General features: G+C 45.4%; 1 protein-coding gene across 1 annotated transcript in view; it reads left to right on the top strand.

Moving 5' to 3' along the window:
* cdk14 (cyclin dependent kinase 14) overlaps positions 1-23,167 on the top strand; it is a gene marked incomplete at its 3' end in the record, with an annotated part of 339,638 nt that overhangs the window by 128,998 nt on the left and 187,473 nt on the right. The window contains exon 3 of the mRNA XM_080748107.1: positions 13,002-13,253. Coding sequence (XP_080604233.1) covers positions 13,002-13,253 — 252 coding nt within the window. The remainder of the gene's footprint in view (positions 1-13,001; positions 13,254-23,167) is intronic.

Below are 23,167 nucleotides of genomic sequence, written 5' to 3' on the forward strand. Positions count from 1 at the left end.
TAAGCATTTAGCAGGCGCTCTTGATCCAGAGCGACTTACAATAAGCAAGGTAATGCATCAGTAGCCTACATCAACATCAATACATGAAATGGAAAGACATTGTAGGCAAATCAAAGAAAACAGGTAGACAGAGCACCTATTCAGTCAAAACTCCATGACAAATTATAACGTAAAAAATATAAAATGCAATCTAAATGACTTGTCTGGTCATTGGGGGTAGGCAAGTGCTACGGTAAATGCTATGGGCTATAAGGTGGAGTCTGAGTAGGTGAGTCTGAATGAACTGTTATTTTGACCAATCAGTTTGGTAGATTATGTTAAAGTGACAAGACACTTTTGTAGAGGTTTGGGTTGTGCACTTTAACATTGTCGTGATGTAAACTAGTCCAATTAGCGAGATACGGTATCCATTGTGCAGTTCGTTTGCAATCGATAATCCAAATGTACCTGTAAGTGTCTTATTGACTCCCATTTTACAATGAAACATCTCTGAGTCACTCTTTTAGCACATACGTACATGAATGCGAACTATGCTGATTCTGGTCAGCAAACGTGTGTGTGTGTGTGTGTGTGTGTGTGTGTGTGTGTGTGTGTGTGTGTGTGTGTGTGTGTGTGTGTGTGTGTGTGTGTGTGTGTGTGTGTGTGTGTGTGTGTGTGTGTGTGTGTGTGTGTGTGTGTGTGTGTGTGTGGGGGGGGGGGGGGGTGTGTGTGTGTGTGTGCACGTGTGTGTGTGTGCACGTGTGTGTGTACAGTATGTGTGTTACTTTGTGGTTGTGTGTGTGTGTGTACGTGCATGCAACATGATGAGTGTGTGGCCTGTCACAGCGTGTCCCCTCTCATGTGACGGCCCTGCCAGCAGCATTAGCGTGTTAGCGTGTCAGCGAGACGTGTTGTCTTGTATTCATTAGCACTGACTGACTGTACTGGTACAGTAAGTAGTCAGCTCTCTGGACACACAGGGAGGGAGGGAGGGAGAGAGGGAGGGAGAACAGTTCTGGACCATAGACTATAAAAAAAATAATATGGACGATACGAAACCATTGGTTTCTATGCTGCGAAAATGACGTTTTTTTGTCCCTTGTATGGGTGTCGCCATCATTGTTTGAATGGTACCCCATGAATCACAAGGAATGCTATTGGCTGCCAACGGTCACGTGGAACCGCAGGGATACATATGAGAATGTGGTGTTGAGCCTCCCGAAATAAAGCACACGAAGAAGAACACAGTAGGCTAGTATCAGTTTAGTTGGCCACTCCCCCCCGCAAACTTATCATCAATTTTAACATAAATGGGACCATATTAGCACAAAACGCATATCATGGTGATTGAAAGGGAGTTTTTCACTAGCGACAGGAACCATAAAGTATTTTTGACAACGTTTATTAAGGTTAGAAAATCAAAGGGGAAAACGAATGGGGTCTAATGTAGACAAATTCTTTTTGATACCTCGCGGGGGGAAAACAGCGCAACTAGCGGCCAAACATAGGAAGTTTTAGTTCCGTATTGGATTCGTTTTAAATCTGCGGAACTATGCCCCTGTTCTGGACACATGAGGTTTCCACACAACAGAGTGTCAAATGAAAGTCTCACTACTAGGGATGGGATGATAAGCGATATTATTTTTTATCATGATAAAAAACACTCGCGATAATTGTAACGTGGAGATATCGTGATATCGTCCTCCGTCATGCACTGGGATCAATTCACCTTTTATTTGCCGAGCTGCATATCCAGTACCATTTAAACCCTCTCTAATTGGTAAAAGGTACTTATAATATACGTACTCGATACAGTAATTTTTTTTCACTCTCTATCAAATGTCTTTGCCAAAAAATAGCCGATCTACAAGCATACAAAGCGTTGCAACACGACACATTGTGAGCTTGTATCCGCCCCAGGATAATGGATTTTGATTATCACGATAATATCGTAAATCGCGATTTCTTTTGTCACAATAACGTGGTATGAAATGTTCATGTCGTCCCATCCCTACTCACTACATAGTGCGAGCCCCGGCCGTAAAAAAGGCGATATTTTTCAGATATTTTTTTTTTGTCGTTTGTTGTTGTCTAAGCGTTACCTAAAGTTCGATAGATAAACTGGCGGCATAAACGCTCACTTACACGGTGTCACAATGATTTCTTCTATCTACAAAGTTTGAAATACAAAATAACAGCTTTAGGCGCCCCGAGCTCTGGGCTGAGGCTCAGTCAGCAGGCCCTGTACGGTAATCCACCCCTGGGTAAAATGGAAGATGTTAGGGGGTTCAAAAGAAGACCCACCACCAGCTATAAGAGCTGTGCATTATTCACCATTCTTGTAAGTCCAGTGCACAAAGTCAGGGGTGCATATTAATTCTGATTAATGTTTGATAAGATTGTCATTTTGATAAATTTCCAGCCGCCTCTTGGTTATACTTGAAGGCTATTAGAGCACTGAAGTCTGACGTATGTTGCATCCTACCTGGGTCGCGTTTTTTTACACCCCATTCTGAATTCTCGTTTAATAACGCGCCAAATAAGAACTCTTCTTCGGGCTTGCGGATCTGCTACCTTTTATGCTTTTATTGTAGTGTAGTGTGATCAAGTAGGTTGTTAATTTATGAAACATGACACAGTCATAATTCATACCAGCTTGCGGCAAGCTAAACCACTAGGTTTGTAATGTAAACTGCAGTATTAAATAACACATGCAACTTTGTGGGTTCCTTTATGGGGGTCTAAATGGACCCATGCAAGTCTGTAACTCTGACAGTGTACAAATGGAACCAAAGAACCCTAAAGCCTCTATCAGAGTCCAGGGTGAAGAGCTATTCACCGCAAATGTTAGGTGTAAAGCTATCCACCTAAAGTGAGAAAACAAGTGGAGGCCATCATAGTCAGTCACGGTGAAGTCCCGTTCACTGATTGGCCGATCTAGACCAGTCAGTGAACGGGGTGATGGGTCGATCTGTCTGATAGTAAAAACAGAGAGATGTGTCGGGGTTCGCGGTGGATAGCTCTTCACCGCGAGTAATTACGTAATGTTGTAGTTTTATGACTTAAAAAGACTACACCGTGGTGGATAGCTTATCACCGCGGTGCCTACTATGATAGGGGCTTAATGGGTCCATTTGGTTCCATTTGTACACTGCCAGCGTTAAGAGGAGATCTTGACATTTTAAAGTTTGAGAAACACAGATTTATACCATCTTATAAGGATTGCATTGACAGCTGCAGTACACCGTCCCCCCTTATCCGAAGAGGTGGCGCTGTCAATTGTGGGGCATGAATGTGTAGGCGGCCGTGTGTCTCTATGGGGCCTTTTCCACCGGCAAAGAACCGGTTCCTGAACCAGTGCCGGTTCAACTTTCTTGGAACCTTGGTTCGTTCTTGCGAACCGGATTGCGTTTCCACCAGATTGAACCAGAGGAACCAAGGATTTTGTGGTTCCCGTTCGGAACCAACTTTTATAGTTCGGATAACTCGGAACCAACTCTGGTTCTCGGTGGAAAAGCTCACCTCTGGTTCATCCCATAGGCGGGAGAAAGAACCCGAAGTCCCGAACCGGTTCTTTGCCGGTGGAAAAGGTCCCTATGGAGATAAGAGGTTTCTGCCCTGACAGTGACGACGTCCTCTCTGACCCACCGCTCCAGTTCCTGTCCTCCTGTCCTGTTTGTCTTGTCTGAGAGGTTTTGGTTTCCCTCGAAGCAGCGACGCTGTACATCGTGACATGTCGTGTCGTCAGCTGAGGTTCCCATGCGAGCAGCAGCGGCGGCGGCGCTGGGTTTTAACCCATTTAGGCCTAGAATTATTGAATGCTTTAACCAGTGGAAAATAGCAGATATACAAGCTCACAGCGCGGCACCGAGTGCCGCGCTGCGAGCTTGTAGATCTGCTATTTTTGGAAAAAGTCGTGAAAATGTGTGTAAATCTTTGAATATATGTATTTTCAAAGCGAACGTTTGTAACTCAAATTTTGCTTCTGGGGGGTCCCTGGAACGAAGTATTTTCAGATGGGGGTCCGTGGCCAAATAAATGTCATTTTGGGGGTCCTTCACATGAAAAAGTTTGAGAACCACTGACATAGTAGTCTCTCAAGAACAGACTAACTGAGCTCCATTTAAGTGAAAAGGACCTTTTCTTTGACGATGGCTGGCCAGATTGCTGACATAGAAACATGAAAGGGTTTTTCAAAAAACCTTAGAAGGATTCAAAAGACACTTATAGAATCGGATTTTCACGATTTTTCAAAAATAGCAGATCTACAAGCTCGCAGCGCGGCACTCGGTGCCGCGCTGTGAGCTTGTATATCTGCTATTTTTCAATAGTTAAAGCATAAAATAATGATACACAATATATAGTGTACCCGTTCTGAATGGGTTTTAATCCTATTATAGGCCCTGCTGAACCTCCTCTCCTTCCTTTCCCGCGTGACGCCAAGGCAGCGTCCTCATCAAGTATTGATGCCTTGCGGTGGAGCTGCTCCTGTCACTGCTCTTAACACTCATTACTGCTATTAAAAAGCCGTTCTATGTCGTTTTCTGCCACGATGTCCTTACCTTTTAACGTGGGCGCGTGCGTGTCCATCGTGCACGGGTTCCTCGGGCCTGGTGAAGAGAGACAGCGGCATTTTTGTGGCAGTAAATGTGTTAAATCAAGACATTTCATCTGAAACCTCCCATCTCCATATTTATTTACGTAAATGAACTGCCTACTTTGGCCTAAATGATACATCTAGGGGTCTTTTTCTGCCTTTATTTATAGGTGTACAGTATTACAGATGAACAGGAAACGGGGAGAGAGCGATTGGGAGAGACATGCGGACTCGAACCTGCGATGCACCGTCAGCCTACATAGGAGCCTATAGGTGCCATTAACGGCCTCCTCCACCATACTACAGTTTCACACAAAATCATCAACAGTAGCAGATCTGCTACTTTTACCGTTTTTGAATTTGAATCTTGAAAATCTAGAATCTTGGCGTATAGTCGTACAGTATGAGGTTTCTATCTGACAGAGATGATTTGTTTGTTTGTGTCATATGTTTTTCTTTTCTTTCTTTTCCGGGAAGCAGCATTCATTGGCAGCTCGTTCCAGCGGAGTGTTTCGGTGACAAGTAGCTGTCACCGAAACTTTCTCTGAAGTACATACTTGATATTCACGGGGAGACGTGTTTTGCCGCTCTGCCTCTCGCCACATTAGCATGCACACACTTTCAAAGTGGATTTTCCTTTATACCATCTCCCGACGTCGCCTCCGCTTGGCTTTGTTATTACGTCTCACTCCGGGAGTGTTTTCACTGGCTGCCTCTCTCTCCATGAATGTCTCCTGGTGTCCTTCTCCTCCGCCATCTCTTCTCTCGGCGCTTTATTACCTTCCACTTTAACAATGACTTTCACATTCTGTCCCATAAGGGCTTCTCACTTGACTCACTTATTGCAGTGGTTATCATACATTGTACAAGTCAAGGACCGCCCAAATTGTTACGTGTTTGGTCACAGACCCCCCAAGTTAATTTACAACATGAATTGTACAGACCCTGTTAAAAAGGGTCCATTTGGACCCCTGGGTGGTCCCCGCACCCACACGTTGAGAACCAGTAATCTGGATACCACTGAACTAGGGGGCCATGGTATTCTATAAACACGACCATGAACCTGCCAGGTAATAGAGGACGGATAGCCCCGCCCCCAGCTATTCATTTCAATGCAAGTTGCTCAGTGGCGTTTTGAAGCACCCGGGAAGACTGCAGAATTCAGGTGCATTGTGGGTGAATCCAGGTGCATTGTGGGGGAATTGGCAAAAATGTTCTTACGTCGACCAACGTCTTACGTCGAACCATGTCCATTGAACCCCATGGCAGACCCCAACGGCGCGCTCTTATGCATGTACAGTATATCACCCCGCCTGCAGTTCCAGCTTTGGGCGGCTTCAATATTTACAAGCCGTTCTGGGGGCTTGGAACGTCACTTCTGGGTTTGTTGTTGTTGTTGTGTTGGCTTGTTGTCTGTTTTACACTAAGGTAACCATAGTAGCACGGCTACAGAAAAGGGAAACTGGGGAAAGGGTACAGTGGGAAGTGTTCCAGGGTGTACTGGGAAACCCGGCCTGTGTAAGGTGCACCTGCCAGCGGAGCGGAGCTGCAAGGTGACTCCGGCAGGTCACCTGCTTCTCTGTATCATAGTAATTAGAGACCCTTGCATTTGCAGCAGGTGTTCGTGGACAAAATGCCATTCACTTATACTGTAGAGAACATAGATATCCCACCCTCACTGGGGTGAAAGCAGGACACCACAGCCTGTTTCAGACCTGTTGTTCACACAGCCTAGCTCGCCCTAGCACTCTGTCTCTATAAGTCTCTCAGATTGCCCTGTGCAGGTTAAACTAGTGATGGGACGATAACTATGAAAATGTCATATCACGATTATTGAGACAAAATAAATCACGATTTACGATATTATCGCTTTAATCAAAACCCATTATCCTGGGGCGGAACATTTGGCAAAGACATTTGATAGAGAGTGAAAAAAAGACTGTAGATGATTGATGATTTTTCTTTATTTTAGTGTCATGCTTCCAAGGAAGCCCAGCCCATATGGACTTACAGGATACTTTTACATTTCATTTAACAAAAAACAATTCACCGACATAACAATTCACACAAACAATGATCAAACACATAACCAACTTTAACACTCAAGCTACTATTTGAAAAGCTGAGACTGTCATCTACTCCAGGTTTAAGAAACAAAATGTGCCGTCTTAAAGACTTCATAATTAAACAACCATTCTAACTTCTGTCCATCATCTTCCCAGAACACCTCAGGTTTTCGTTTTTGCATTACATCAAGTATCAAGAATGTATATTATAAGTACCTTTTACCAATTATAGAGGGTTTAAGTGGTAGTCTACCGGATATGCAGCTCGGCAAATAAAAGGTGAATTGATCCCAGTGCATGACGGAGGACGATATCACAATAAATTATTATCGTGAGTGTTTTTTATCACGATACACGATAATATCGCTTATCGTCCCATCCCTAGGTTCAACGTGTACAAAGACAGTTGGAGACACAGGAGGCATTTGCAATGACATGGAGTAAACTGCATGAGAGCTGGACATCATGGGCTTGTGTCAACATGCTGCCATGTACTGTAGGCTGCACAGCAGCAGGGGTTGCTCCTCACATCAATTTAAAACACTGGTGATGAGTCTGATGACCTGCAAACTGTGGAAGAGGGAGGGCAATCTCTCTTGGCGTCCCAGTCCCGGAGACTCGTCCCAACAGTGGGGACCCGTCCCCACGTGGGGACGGAGTGCCGTCAGGTAGCAATTGGAGAAGGGGAAGGGGGATTCTCCCGTGGGGGCGCGAGTCGTGTCCCCATGAGAGAATCACGTGGGGACCGGAGGACGGAGCTCCGCCAGGTGGTAGTACCTAAACCAAACCTTAACCCTAACCCAAACCTCAGTAAAACTAACGGTGGTGAAATGCAAACCTGCCGACGCTCCGTCCCCCCGCGGGTGAAATGCTAACCTGCGTCCCCTATGTGCGGGGACGGTGACGCGAATAGAGATGATCGCCCTTGCTGCTGTGGAACGAACTGCCCATTGCAATTAGAACTACAGACTCACTTCCAATCTCTCGCCGTAATCTGAAGACTGACCTCTTCAGAGTCCAATTTAGCCTGTAGCACTTGCCCTAGCCTTGACGACCTTGCAGGCTTATGCAAAGGCTATAATGTATTAATGTATTTTGGACCCTATTCGATGTCTTCTAAATCCTTCTTCTAAATCCGTGGTTCTCAACCCTTTTCATGTCAAGGACCCCCAAAATTACATGTATTTGGCCTCGGACCCCCATCTCAAAATATGTTGTTCCAGGGACCCCCCAGAAGCAAATGTTCGCTTTTAAAAAGATATATTCAAAGACTTGCGAAAAAGAATCAAGATTTTTCAAAAATAGCAGATCTACAAGCTCGGTGCCACGCTGTGAGCTTGTATATCTGCTATTTTTCACTAGTTAAAGCATTAAATAATTCGAGGCCTAAAAGGCCTAAATGTGTTAAAACACTGGTGATGTGTCTGATGACCTGCAAACTGTGGAACAAACTGCCCATTGCAATTAGAACTACAGACGCACTCCCAATCTCTCGCCGTAATCTGAAGACTCACCTCTTCAGAGTCCACCCGTAGCACTTGCCCTAGCCTTGACGACCTTGCAGGCTTATGCAAAGGCTGTACAATGAAATGTAGATAGCATATTATGTAGGCAGATTGCCAGGTCACTTTTAAACCTCTGTGTGCAGGATACGATCCAGCCCTATACACTCCTTCCTGTGTACAGTACTTTAACCCATTTAGCCAGAAGCTTGCAGCTTGTAGATCTGCTATTTTTGAAAAATCTTGATTTCTTTTTAATATATCATTTTAAAATTGTAACTCAAATATTTTTCTTCGGGGGGGTCCCTGGAACAACATATTTTGAGATGGGGGTCCACGGCCAATTACATGTCATTTCGGGGGTCCTTGACATGAACAATTTTGAGAACCACTGATTTAGAAGAAGGACTTAGAAGACATTATGGAATCGGGTCAAAAATATTCAAAGACTTGCACAAATGTTCACGGTTTTTCAAAAATAGCAGATCTACAGGCTCGCAGTCAGCTTAGATATCTGCTATTTATCAATAGTTAAAGCATAAAATAATGGTTAAAGTGGTTTAACCCATTTAGAACGGGTACACTGTATTGTGTATCATTATTTTATGTTTTAACTATTGAAAAATAGCAGATATACAAGCTCACAGCGCTGCGAGCTTGTAGATCTGCTATTTTTGAAAAATCGTGAAAATTAGAATTTTGACCCGATTCTATAATATGTGTCTTTTGAATCCTTCTAAGACTTTTTGAAAAACCTATGTTTTCTATGTCAGCAATCTGACTTAGCCATCGTCAAAGAAAAGGTCCTTTTCACTTAACTGGAGCTCAGTTAGTCTGTTCTTGAGAGACTACTGTGTCAGTGGTTCTCAAACCTTTTCATGTGAAGGACCCCCAAAATGATATTTATTTGGCCACGGACCCCCATCTCAAAATATATAGTTCCAGGGACCACCCAGAAGCAAAAGTTGAATTACAAACGTTTGCTTTGAAAATACATATATTCAAAGATTTGCACACATTTTCACGAATAGCAGATCTACAAGCTCGCAGCGCGGCACTCGGTGCCGCGCTGTGAGCTTGTATATCTGCTATTTTTCACTGGTTAAAGGATTCAATAATTCTAAGCCTAATAATTCCTCCCTGTGCTACTGTATGGCACCCTAGCCAACACTCCTATGGAATCCTCCTCTCGATCCTGAACTCCCAGGATGTGGAATGACCTCCCCTCGCCTCCCATCTGAGTCAGGACTGCAGCCTCTTATCCACTGCAGTATGGAAAACTTCAGACTCCATCTCACCCGTTAGAAACTCATTATTTCTTTATACGTGTTTCTGCCTATTTTAGAGAGATGCTAGTTATGATATCCAGATGTATGATGGTAGCTTGTTCACGGATGCTGGTTTACGTTGTTTGAGACAGATGTTGGGTTTGATATCCACCTGCGCTCCTATTTCCTACCTGTCAACTCTCCCGTTTTCTGTATTTTTACCCTTCTCTCCAACTGTCCTCCCATTTAATGAAGTATACTTTTGACACACAGCAAACTTCATACATTATAAGTGCATACAGGGTATCTGCACATTTCTAAAGTTACAATTTAATGACTTATAAGCTCTTTCAAATATGGGTTCAGATATGATTATTTTGGTTTGGGAAGCCTTTCCCTTGTTGGAGAGAACAGCACTGAGATACAACGGCACCAAGCACCATGACACCCTAGACTGGTGCTCTTGGCACTCAATTTACTCGACCGTTTACCCATTTACGTTGTTGGTTGACTAGAGTTCCAGTCATAAATTACTCCTATCGTGTTCTGAAGTATCTCTGGATAAGAGCGGCTGTAAATGCCAAAAATGTAGCACCTGTCTGTTGGGGATGGGACGCTAAGCGATATTATCGTTTATCGCGATAAAAAACACTTGCGATAATCGTATCGTGGAGATTTAATTTATCGTGATATCGTCCTCCGTCATGCACTAGGATCAATTCACCTTCTATTTGCCGTGCTGCATATCCGGTACCACTTAAACCTTCTATAATTGGTAAAAGGTACTTGGTACTTATAATATACGTACTTGATACAGTCTGGCAAAATCGCGCTCTTTCGAACGACCATCATTATCGACCGGAGGGTTAGCGACTCACTCCACGGAGGTTAGGGTTAGGGTGAGGGTGTCGGGTGTCGAAAAGATGACATGTAGTAACAGCGACACGCTCCCATACAGTCTTTTTTTCACACTCTACCAAATGTCTTTGCCAAAAAATTGCCGATCTACAAGCTCACAACTTGAGCTTGTAGATCGGCAATTTTTTGCAAATGTTCTGCCCCAGGATAATGGATTTTGATTGTCGCAATAATATAGTAAATCGCGATTTCTTTTGTCACAATAATCGTGATTTGAAATTTTCATAACGTCCCATCCCTACTGTCTGTATAAGACTACGATTTAGTAGTCATAATTTAGACGGTGTTTAGTAGACGTTCTCTTGTCCAGGGCGGCTTACACGTGCAAGATGGGAATAAGCAGAGTAAGCATAAAATCTGCTCAATAAACAATTTAAATTATCATATAAATAGAGTGCAGGGAGAGCAGTGTAGTGCCTCGGAGAAAGTAGCGTATCAGGTAAACAGTGAACCTAGCATCTGCCCCAACAACGGGCTATACAGTGTGCAACTATTATCTCCCTTTGCCAGCACTTTGTGCTGAGCGGAAGGTGTTTGGTTTCCCATGCAGGAGACCCTTTGGAATCTATGGGTTACATACTGTAGTGTATATACAGTATGAACCACTTGTCTTAAACCATACTCAGTATAATGTCTCCGTCGGGTGGAAACCTCATACATGTATGACCAAAACTTTTTAGGATCAGAATTACAAGCTCAAAACGTGAGGCTTTAATTGTGACCCATTGCTTCGTGCCGCAGCGCTTCGTGCTGCAACACTTCATGCCACTGCGTCGTTTCTTGCCGTCTCGCTTCTTGCCGTGTCGCTTCTTTCCGTCTCGCTTCTTGCCGTGTCGCTTCTTTCCGTCTCGCTTCTTGCCGTGTCGCTTCTTTCCGTCTCGCTTCTTGCCGTGTCGCTTCTTTCCGTCTCGCTTCTTGCCGCGTCGCTTCTTGCCGCGTCGCTTCGTGCCGTGTGCCGTCACTTCGTGCGCCGTTTCGAGCTTGCGCATGATGCTCTATACTACACCTACTAGTATTTGCCTCTACACCAATTCATGTGACACGAGCTTGTACAGAATAGGGGACGCTATACAGTACATAGGGTTCATGGGGTTCAACCTTATGTCACGTCTGCGTGTTTGTTGATCTCGGCTTTTGTTGTTGTTTGTTTTACACTAAGGTAACCATAGTAGCACGGCTACAGAAAAGGGAAACTGGGGAAAGGGTACAGTGGGAAGTGTTCCAGGGTGTACTGGGAAACCCGGCCTGTGTAAGGTGCACCTGCCAGCGGCGGAGCGGAGCTGCAAGGTGACTCCAGCAGGCCTGCCGCCCTGCGTATTAGAGTAATTAGAAGTTGTTGCAGTTGGAGGAGTCCAGGCCTAAATGTTTAATCAGCTCAGGGGGGTGGGTGTGTGTGTGTGTGTGGGGGGAGGACGTGGCAAAACACGACACGCATGCGTAACTCTTTAGTGGCCAATGAAACACACACACACACACACGCACACACGCACACACTCTCACACACACACACACACACACATGCACGACGCGGTCCAGCCCGGAAAAAGGAAAAAGGTTTGCTTTCGTAACGGCGGATTGATGCGGCAGAGAGATTTTTTTTAGAGACGTGTTGTGCAGTAGAGACAGAGTGCATGTCTGTATGTCTGTCTGTCTGTGAGTGTTGGTGTGTGTTTTTGTCGCTTGTGTGGTGGTGGTGCGAGAGATAAGCCTGTTGTGTGTGTGTGTGTGAACGTGTGTATTGGAACATCTACGGCAGTGTGTGTGTGTGTGTGTGAGCTCTGCACAACCGGAGAAAGAGTCTGAAGTGTGTGTGTGGTATTTTTTTCCCCTTTCTTTTTTGATCAGAGAGAAGCAAGATGGAGATAAAACGGCTCTCATCCTAGCACAGAGAGGTAGCAGCGGGTCTCTACGGGGAGGGGATGACACACACACACACACACACACACACACACACACACGCACACACACACGCACACGCACACGCACACGCACACACACGCACACACACACGCTGGTGGAGAGATGAAAAGCGTTGCAGATCTGGAGGGGAGGGGTTGCTTTTGGAGGCTTGAAGTCCTGTTTTTTTTTTGGCTGAGCAGTGGATACCGCAGATGGACATTTTTGTTGTTATTGTGGTGGTTCTTCATGTCTGTCTGTCTGTCTCCCCCCCCCCCCCCCCCCCCCCTCCCCCCCTCCCCCCTCTTGCCCCCTACCACTTCACTCTCCCTGTACCCCTCTTCTTGCCACCTCGATGCCAGCGACCGACCAGGACATGGCTACCACGCAGACATAATCCTGGTCACTCACTCGACTCCCGTTGTCTTTTGTTTCTTAGATGTGTTTTTCTCCACCATAAGATGTTAAGAATGTGATTCGGATTGCATCTTAAGAATGTGATTTAAGATGCCTTTTAGATGGATGCTAGGTTCATTGTCTACCTGGTATCTTAAACAGTTGTCGCAAATTCCCAATATTGCTTAGATATTGTATTATGTTTAGACAGAACTGATGCTATAGGACCATTGTCTACCTGGGATCATAGTTTTTTAGGCTGTTCTCTCTGTGCTCTGTGATTAATACATTTTCCGCTCTGGATAATAAAACAAAACACGAAATGCCTAAATTGTAATTGTAAATCCTCTCTCTCTCTCTCTCTCTCTCTCCCGTCCAGATATGTGTCACAAAGATGTCCACACGCAGCTGCCAGGGAACGGACTCGGTCATCAAGCCGCCCCTGGACACCATCCCTGAGGACAAGAAGGTGCGGGTCCAGCGCACGCAGAGCGGCTTCGACCCCTTCGAGAAGCCCACCAGCCAGGTGAAGAGGGTCCACTCGGAGAACAATGCCTGCATCAGCGCCTCCAAGACCACCTCCACCGGGAAGGAGTCGCCCAAGCTGCGCCGGCACTCCAGCCCCAGCTCCGTGAGTGGAATGCCGTCCGTCCTACCCCAACACATAACATACTGTACCAACACCTAGGGTTGGGATCCTGTTGGATTTGAACGATTAGCGGTTCCTTAACACGGTGGTTCTCAGGCTGCTCTTCAAAAAAGTGAATGACGGCACTCTAGAGCAGGGGTTTTGAAAGTGGGTGACGAGGCACCCTGGGGTGCCGCGACGGCAGTCCAGGGGTGCCGTGAGATAATTTGATAATATTTGGAACACTTGAAAAAAGATTTAGTATAATTTTAAACTTGGAAGTACAAAGTTATTTTCAGTCAGTTCTAACCAAAATGGCTATTATCTCAACATTTTCCTCGCAACATAATCACTAAAATATTGTCACTGTCGGGCAGAAACCTTGTATCTCCAAGTTTCAAATGTGTACGTCTTTTGGTAAAGCAAAGCGCTGCTTCATCATACAAGACTGTCACACAAAACTAGTGAAAACAGCCGATCTACAAGCACACAACGCCTCGCATCGCGAGGCGTTTCACTAGTTTAGTACAGTTTATAGATGATAAATACAAAACGAACGGTTTTGGACATATAAGGTTTCCACCCGACAACGACGATATACCATAAATATAAGGTGCTGGGAGTGAAAATTATAATATAGGGGTGCCTCGGATGAAACAAAAATATATATAGGGGTGCCCTGAGCCAAAAAAGTTTGGGAACCCCTGCTCTAGAGCACATAGAATAAACCAAAACAATGGCAGCCCATGTGTTAATGGTTCCCTTTAACGGTTCCCTTTAACGGTTCTGGAAACGGTTCAAACATGTGACGGAACCAATTCCGGTTCCTCGATGTTGGACCCGGTTCCTCCGATTCCAGATCCCAACTCTAACCAACTCCATCATTACAGATGTTATAATGGATACTGATGGTCAATACGTACATCTCAATAGTAACCTATGTCTCAACATAACATTGCTGTCGGGGGACAGAAACCTCTTATAGATATAGATACCTTACAGAGTAAGGAAAGTACTGTCGTATACAGCAATACAAAGGATACGAAAAACAACAAGGAGCAGCTGTCAATACAGAACAACAGTATGCAGTAGTATATACCTGCTACAATGTTGACTGTCATCAGTGTTGTGTTAATCATTGTTTTTTTTGTTTTTGTTTTTTTTGTTTATTTCAGACATTTAAAGGTTAGGGTAAGTGATTTCACTTAAGTTTCAGTTTAAATTTTCCTTCCTCCAATCATGATCAAGTGGGGCAGGCCTTTGTGCGCATAAGGCCTGCCCCCACTCTATGCTGACATCTTGTCACCCAACAGTTTTTGAAACTGCTTTTTTCTCCTCACACTGGATAAGGCTGACGTCCAAATATGGACCAAACACTCTATAGTAACTAGTACTATCAGAACATAGACCCATTTTGTTATTATTTGAATTAAATGAAATCACTTATCCCACCTTTAACCACTTATCTACAAGATCTACAAGCTGAGGCTTGTATATCTGAATATTTCGTTCCTCTCAGAATAGGTATCCTATAGGGTTGAAGAGGTTTATGTAAAAAACTAAAAAAGGTTCTTCTCACAAAAAGATTTGGCGTCCCCTCGGTTGTAACTCTGAGGACCCCCTAGGGGTCCCGGAACCCCTGTTGAAGACCCCTGTTTTAAGCCATTTGTATCCATTGTATGTTTTCTACACACGCACACACACACGCACACACACACACACACACACACACACACACACACACACACACACACACACACACACACACACACACACACACACACACACACACACACACACACACACACACACATGGGTGATGTGCATGGGTGTGGGTTGGACTCTGTGTGACGGCGCTGGGCTACACAGACACAATCAAATGTCACGATATTGTTTAACTCACAATATTGATATAACATATGCCTTACTTGTGTGATTTCTGTGCGTGTGCATTTGTACACAAACATACACGTCGTACACCCGTCAGTGTGTGTCTGCAATCTGCATGTAAATGTTATCCCCATGTATCAACGCTCTCTCAGAACATCAACGGTTGTTTTTTTTTTAAAACTTCGGCAGGTGGTTCGTTTCAGCGAGAGAGAAAAAAAACATTTCCCTCCATCGCCTTAATTGGAAACAAATTAATCAGGACGGCGCTGTTTTCCCACGGCTAATCGGGCGCCGTTTTTGCAATCATGCAAATGAGGGCATTTCCAAAGCTCTCTTTGCTAACGCGTTCATATTTTAAACGTTGTTTCATTTAGCTCTGAACGGCCCCCACCCAAAAAGCAAGACGCTTAATTATCGTGCACACAAAATAAAAGATGTAATAACCGAGATACCGTTGGTGGATGGATGGAGCCTTTGATTCAGTGCCTGGCTGGCAGCGCCGCGGCCAAGACGGAGACGAGCGGACCCCGTTTGAGCCGCCGCGATAATCACAACCTGTAAATTGGCTGTGACGCACACACACACACACACACACACACACACACACACACACACACACACACACACACACACACACACCCATCACCTAGGTAACGCGGTCCTCCAACCCACCCCTCCCCCTCTCCTCAACTCTCTCATAAACATTTCATAGAGAAGCACTTAGGTTGAAGAGGTGGTCCAGTGCTTTGGGATGGAGGCTCCTGTACACTGCCTCCAATCCTCAAGGGGTTTTTTACCCTCACTGGCTCTCTCTCTCTAACCCTCTACTTAACCAGTCCCTCAATGACTAACTCGCTGCTTAACCTGTCCCTCAATGCAAGCTTCTCTCTCTAACCCACTACTTAACCAGTCCCTCAATGCAAGCTTCTCTCTCTAACCCACTACTTAACCAGTCCCTCAATGCAAGCTTCTCTCTCTAACCCACTACTTAACCAGTCCCTCAATGCAAGCTTCTCTCTCTAACCCTCTACTTAACCAGTCCCTCAATGCAAGCTTCTCTCTCTAACCCACTACTTAACCAGTCCCTCAATGCAAGCTTCTCTCTCTAACCCACTACTTAACCAGTCCCTCAATGCAAGCTTCTCTCTCTAACCCACTACTTAACCAGTCCCTCAATGCAAGCTTCTCTCTCTAACCCTCTACTTAACCAGTCCCTCAATGCAAGCTTCTCTCTCTAACCCACTACTTAACCAGTCCCTCAATGCAAGCTTCTCTCTCTAACCCACTACTTAACCAGTCCCTCAATGCAAGCTTCTCTCTCTAACCCACTACTTAACCAGTCCCTCAATGCAAGCTTCTCTCTCTAACCCTCTACTTAACCAGTCCCTCAATGCAAGCTTCTCTCTCTAACCCACTACTTAACCAGTCCCTCAATGCAAGCTTCTCTCTCTAACCCTCTACTTAACCAGTCCCTCAATGCAAGCTTCTCTCTCTAACCCACTACTTAACCAGTCCCTCAATGCAAGCTTCTCTCTCTAACCCTCTACTTAACCAGTCCCTCAATGCAAGCTTCTCTCTCTAACCCTCTACTTAACCAGTCCCTCAATGCAAGCTTCTCTCTCTAACCCACTACTTAACCAGTCCCTCAATGCAAGCTTCTCTCTCTAACCCTCTACTTAACCAGTCCCTCAATGCAAGCTTCTCTCTCTAACCCACTACTTAACCAGTCCCTCAATGCAAGCTTCTCTCTCTAACCCTCTACTTAACCAGTCCCTCAATGCAAGCTTCTCTCTCTAACCCTCTACTTAACCAGTCCCTCAATGCAAGCTTCTCTCTCTAACCCTCTACTTAACCAGTCCCTCAATGCAAGCTTCTCTCTCTAACCCACTACTTAACCAGTCCCTCAATGCAAGCTTCTCTCTCTAACCCACTACTTAACCAGTCCCTCAATGCAAGCTTCTCTCTCTAACCCTCTACTTAACCAGTCCCTCAATGCAAGCTTCTCTCTCTAACCCTCTACTTAACCAGTCCCTCAATGACTAACTCGCTGCTTAACCAGTCCCTCAATGCAAGCTTCTCTCTCTAACCCACTACTTAACCAGTCCCTCAATGCAAGCTTCTCTCTCTAACCCTCTACTTAACCAGTCCCTCAATGCAAGCTTCTCTCTCTAACCCTCTACTTAACCAGTCCCTCAATGCAAGCTTCTCTCTCTAACCCTCTACTTAACCAGTCCCTCAATGCAAGCTTCTCTCTCTAACCCTCTACTTAACCAGTCCCTCAATGCAAGCTTCTCTCTCTAACCCACTACTTAACCAGTCCCTCAATGCAAGCTTCTCTCTCTAACCCACTACTTAACCAGTCCCTCAATGCAAGCTTCTCTCTCTAACCCTCTACTTAACCAGTCCCTCAATGCAAGCTTCTCTCTCTAACCCTCTACTTAACCAGTCCCTCAATGCAAGCTTCTCTCTCTAACCCTCTACTTAACCAGTCCCTCAATGACTAACTCGCTGCTTAACCAGTCCCTCAATGCAAGCTTCTCTCTCTAACCCTCTACTTAACCAGTCCCTCAATGCAAGCTTCTCTCTCTAACCCACTACTTAACCAGTCCCTCAATGCAAGCTTCTCTCTCTAACCCTCTACTTAACCAGTCCCTCAATGCAAGCTTCTCTCTCTAACCCTCTACTTAACCAGTCCCTCAATGACTAACTCGCTGCTTAACCTGTCCCTCAATGCAAGCTTCTCTCTCTAACCCACTACTTAACCAGTCCCTCAATGCAAGCTTCTCTCTCTAACCCTCTACTTAACCAGTCCCTCAATGCAAGCTTCTCTCTCTAACCCTCTACTTAACCAGTCCCTCAATGCAAGCTTCTCTCTCTAACCCTCTACTTAACCAGTCCCTCAATGCAAGCTTCTCTCTCTAACCCTCTACTTAACCAGTCCCTCAATGACTAACTCGCTGCTTAACCTGTCCCTCAATGCAAGCTTCTCTCTCTAACCCACTACTTAACCAGTCCCTCAATGCAAGCTTCTCTCTCTAACCCTCTACTTAACCAGTCCCTCAATGCAAGCTTCTCTCTCTAACCCACTACTTAACCAGTCCCTCAATGCAAGCTTCTCTCTCTAACCCTCTACTTAACCAGTCCCTCAATGCAAGCTTCTCTCTCTAACCCTCTACTTAACCAGTCCCTCAATGCAAGCTTCTCTCTCTAACCCACTACTTAACCAGTCCCTCAATGCAAGCTTCTCTCTCTAACCCTCTACTTAACCAGTCCCTCAATGCAAGCTTCTCTCTCTAACCCTCTACTTAACCAGTCCCTCAATGCAAGCTTCTCTCTCTAACCCTCTACTTAACCAGTCCCTCAATGCAAGCTTCTCTCTCTAACCCACTACTTAACCAGTCCCTCAATGCAAGCTTCTCTCTCTAACCCACTACTTAACCAGTCCCTCAATGCAAGCTTCTCTCTCTTTAACCCACTACTTAACCAGTCCCTCAATGCAAGCTTCTCTCTCTAACCCTCTACTTAACCAGTCCCTCAATGCAAGCTTCTCTCTCTAACCCTCTACTTAACCAGTCCCTCAATGCAAGCTTCTCTCTCTAACCCTCTACTTAACCAGTCCCTCAATGCAAGCTTCTCTCTCTAACCCTCTACTTAACCAGTCCCTCAATGCAAGCTTCTCTCTCTAACCCTCTACTTAACCAGTCCCTCAATGCAAGCTTCTCTCTCTTTAACCCACTACTTAACCAGTCCCTCAATGCAAGCTTCTCTCTCTTTAACCCTCTACTTAACCAGTCCCTCAATGCAAGCTTCTCTCTCTAACCCTCTACTTAACCAGTCCCTCAATGCAAGCTTCTCTCTCTAACCCACTACTTAACCAGTCCCTCAGTGCAGGCTTCTCTCTCTAACCCTCTACTTAACCAGTCCCTCAATGCAAGCTTCTCTCTTTAACCCACTACTTAACCAGTCCCTCAGTGCAGGCTTCTCTCTCTAACCCTCTACTTAACCAGTCCCTCAATGCAAGCTTCTCTCTTTAACCCACTACTTAACCAGTCCCTCAATGCAAGCTTCTCTCTTTAACCCACTACTTAACCAGTCCCTCAGTGCAGGCTTCTCTCTCTAACCCACTGCTTAACTCAATGCAAGCTTCTCTCTTTAACCCTCTACTTAACCAGTCCCTCAATGCAAGCTTCTCTCTCTAACCCTCTACTTAACCAGTCCCTCAATGCAAGCTTCTCTCTCTAACCCTCTACTTAACCAGTCCCTCAATGCAAGCTTCTCTCTCTAACCCTCTACTTAACCAGTCCCTCAATGCAAGCTTCTCTCTCTAACCCTCTACTTAACCAGTCCCTCAATGCAAGCTTCTCTCTCTAACCCACTACTTAACCAGTCCCTCAGTGCAGGCTTCTCTCTCTAACCCTCTACTTAACCAGTCCCTCAATGCAAGCTTCTCTCTCTAACCCTCTACTTAACCAGTCCCTCAATGCAAGCTTCTCTCTCTAACCCTCTACTTAACCAGTCCCTCAGTGCAGGCTTCTCTCTCTAACCCTCTACTTAACCAGTCCCTCAATGCAAGCTTCTCTCTCTAACCCACTACTTAACCAGTCCCTCAGTGCAGGCTTCTCTCTCTAACCCTCTACTTAACCAGTCCCTCAATGCAAGCTTCTCTCTCTAACCCTCTACTTAACCAGTCCCTCAATGCAAGCTTCTCTCTCTAACCCTCTACTTAACCAGTCCCTCAATGCAAGCTTCTCTCTTTAACCCACTACTTAACCAGTCCCTCAATGCAAGCTTCTCTCTCTAACCCACTACTTAACCAGTCCCTCAATGCAGGCTTCTCTCTCTAACCCACTACTTAACCAGTCCCTCAATGCAGGCTTCTCTCTCTAACCCTCTACTTAACCAGTCCTTCAATGCAAGCTTCTCTCTCTAACCCACTACTTAACCAGTCCCTCAATGCAGGCTTCTCTCTCTAACCCACTACTTAACCAGTCCCTCAATGCAAGCTTCTCTCTCTAACCCACTACTTAACCAGTCCCTCAATGCAAGCTTCTCTCTCTAACCCACTACTTAACCAGTCCCTCAATGCAAGCTTCTCTCTCTAACCCTCTACTTAACCAGTCCCTCAATGCAAGCTTCTCTCTCTAACCCTCTACTTAACCAGTCCCTCAATGCAAGCTTCTCTCTCTTTAACCCACTACTTAACCAGTCCCTCAATGCAGGCTTCTCTCTCTAACCCACTACTTAACCAGTCCCTCAATGCAGGCTTCTCTCTCTAACCCACTACTTAACCAGTCCCTCAATGCAGGCTTCTCTCTCTAACCCTCTACTTAACCAGTCCCTCAATGCAAGCTTCTCTCTCTAACCCTCTACTTAACCAGTCCCTCAATGCAAGCTTCTCTCTCTAACCCTCTACTTAACCAGTCCCTCAATGCAAGCTTCTCTCTTTAACCCACTACTTAACCAGTCCCTCAATGCAGGCTTCTCTCTCTAACCCTCTACTTAACCAGTCCCTCAATGCAAGCTTCTCTCTCTAACCCACTACTTAACCAGTCCCTCAATGCAAGCTTCTCTCTCTAACCCACTACTTAACCAGTCCCTCAATGCAAGCTTCTCTCTCTAACCCGCTACTTAACCAGTCCCTCAGTGCAAGCTTCTCTCTTTAACCCACTACTTAACCAGTCCCTCAATGCAAGCTTCTCTCTTTAACCCACTACTTAACCAGTCCCTCAATGCAGGCTTCTCTCTCTAACCCACTACTTAACCTGTCCCTCAATGCAAGCTTCTCTCTCTAACCCTCTACTTAACCAGTCCCTCAATGCAGGCTTCTCTCTCTAACCCTCTACTTAACCAGTCCCTCAATGCAAGCTTCTCTCTCTAACCCACTACTTAACCAGTCCCTCAATGCAGGCTTCTCTCTCTAACCCACTACTTAACCAGTCCCTCAATGCAAGCTTCTCTCTCTAACCCGCTACTTAACCAGTCCCTCAATGCAAGCTTCTCTCTTTAACCCACTACTTAACCAGTCCCTCAATGCAAGCTTCTCTCTCTAACCCACTACTTAACCAGTCCCTCAATGCAGGCTTCTCTCTCTAACCCACTACTTAACCAGTCCCTCAATGCAAGCTTCTCTCTCTAACCCACTACTTAACCAGTCCCTCAATGCAAGCTTCTCTCTCTAACCCACTACTTAACCAGTCCCTCAATGCAAGCTTCTCTCTCTAACCCTCTACTTAACCAGTCCCTCAATGCAAGCTTCTCTCTCTAACCCTCTACTTAACCAGTCCCTCAATGCAAGCTTCTCTCTCTAACCCTCTACTTAACCAGTCCCTCAATGCAAGCTTCTCTCTCTTTAACCCACTACTTAACCAGTCCCTCAATGCAGGCTTCTCTCTCTAACCCACTACTTAACCAGTCCCTCAATGCAGGCTTCTCTCTCTAACCCACTACTTAACCAGTCCCTCAATGCAGGCTTCTCTCTCTAACCCTCTACTTAACCAGTCCCTCAATGCAAGCTTCTCTCTCTAACCCTCTACTTAACCAGTCCCTCAATGCAAGCTTCTCTCTCTAACCCTCTACTTAACCAGTCCCTCAATGCAAGCTTCTCTCTTTAACCCACTACTTAACCAGTCCCTCAATGCAGGCTTCTCTCTCTAACCCTCTACTTAACCAGTCCCTCAATGCAAGCTTCTCTCTCTAACCCACTACTTAACCAGTCCCTCAATGCAAGCTTCTCTCTCTAACCCACTACTTAACCAGTCCCTCAATGCAAGCTTCTCTCTCTAACCCGCTACTTAACCAGTCCCTCAATGCAAGCTTCTCTCTCTAACCCTCTACTTAACCAGTCCCTCAATGCAAGCTTCTCTCTCTAACCCTCTACTTAACCAGTCCCTCAATGCAAGCTTCTCTCTCTAACCCTCTACTTAACCAGTCCCTCAATGCAAGCTTCTCTCTCTAACCCTCTACTTAACCAGTCCCTCAATGCAAGCTTCTCTCTTTAACCCTCTACTTAACCAGTCCCTCAATGCAAGCTTCTCTCTCTAACCCGCTACTTAACCAGTCCCTCAATGCAAGCTTCTCTCTTTAACCCTCTACTTAACCAGTCCCTCAATGCAAGCTTCTCTCTCTAACCCTCTACTTAACCAGTCCCTCAATGCAAGCTTCTCTCTCTAACCCTCTACTTAACCAGTCCCTCAATGCAAGCTTCTCTCTTTAACCCACTACTTAACCAGTCCCTCAATGCAGGCTTCTCTCTCTAACCCACTACTTAACCAGTCCCTCAATGCAGGCTTCTCTCTCTAACCCACTACTTAACCAGTCCCTCAATGCAGGCTTCTCTCTCTAACCCTCTACTTAACCAGTCCCTCAATGCAAGCTTCTCTCTCTAACTCGCTGCTTAACCAGTCCCTCAATACAAGCTTCTCTCTCTAACTCGCTGCTTAACCAGTCCCTCAATACAAGCTTCTCTCTCTAACTCGCTGCTTAACCAGTCCCTCAATGCAAGCTTCTCTCTCTAACTCGCTGCTTAACCAGTCCCTCAATACAAGCTTCTCTCTCTAACCCGCTACTTAACCAGTCCCTCAATGCAAGCTTCTCTCTTTAACCCACTACTTAACCAGTCCCTCAATGCAAGCTTCTCTCTCTAACCCACTACTTAACCAGTCCCTCAATGCAAGCTTCTCTCTCTAACCCACTACTTAACCAGTCCCTCAATGCAAGCTTCTCTCTCTAACCCTCTACTTAACCAGTCCCTCAATGCAAGCTTCTCTCTCTAACCTGCTACTTAACCAGTCCCTCAATGCAAGCTACTCTCTCTAACCTGCTACTTAACCAGTCCCTCAATGCAAGCTTCTCTCTCTAACCCACTGCTTAACCAGTCCCTCAATGCAAGCTTCTCAAACGCTTTCGTGCCAAGAAAGACCCACAAATTAATAAGTATATGGCCAAGGACATTTGTCCAGAATTGCGGGTAACTAACTGCACTACTCTAATCTAATAGGCTTCCACTGAGAGAGACTACTAGAGAGATA

The sequence above is a fragment of the Nannobrachium achirus genome, assembly GCF_963921795.1.
Source record: "Nannobrachium achirus genome assembly, chromosome: 2".
Classification (NCBI taxonomy): domain Eukaryota; kingdom Metazoa; phylum Chordata; class Actinopteri; order Myctophiformes; family Myctophidae; genus Nannobrachium; species Nannobrachium achirus.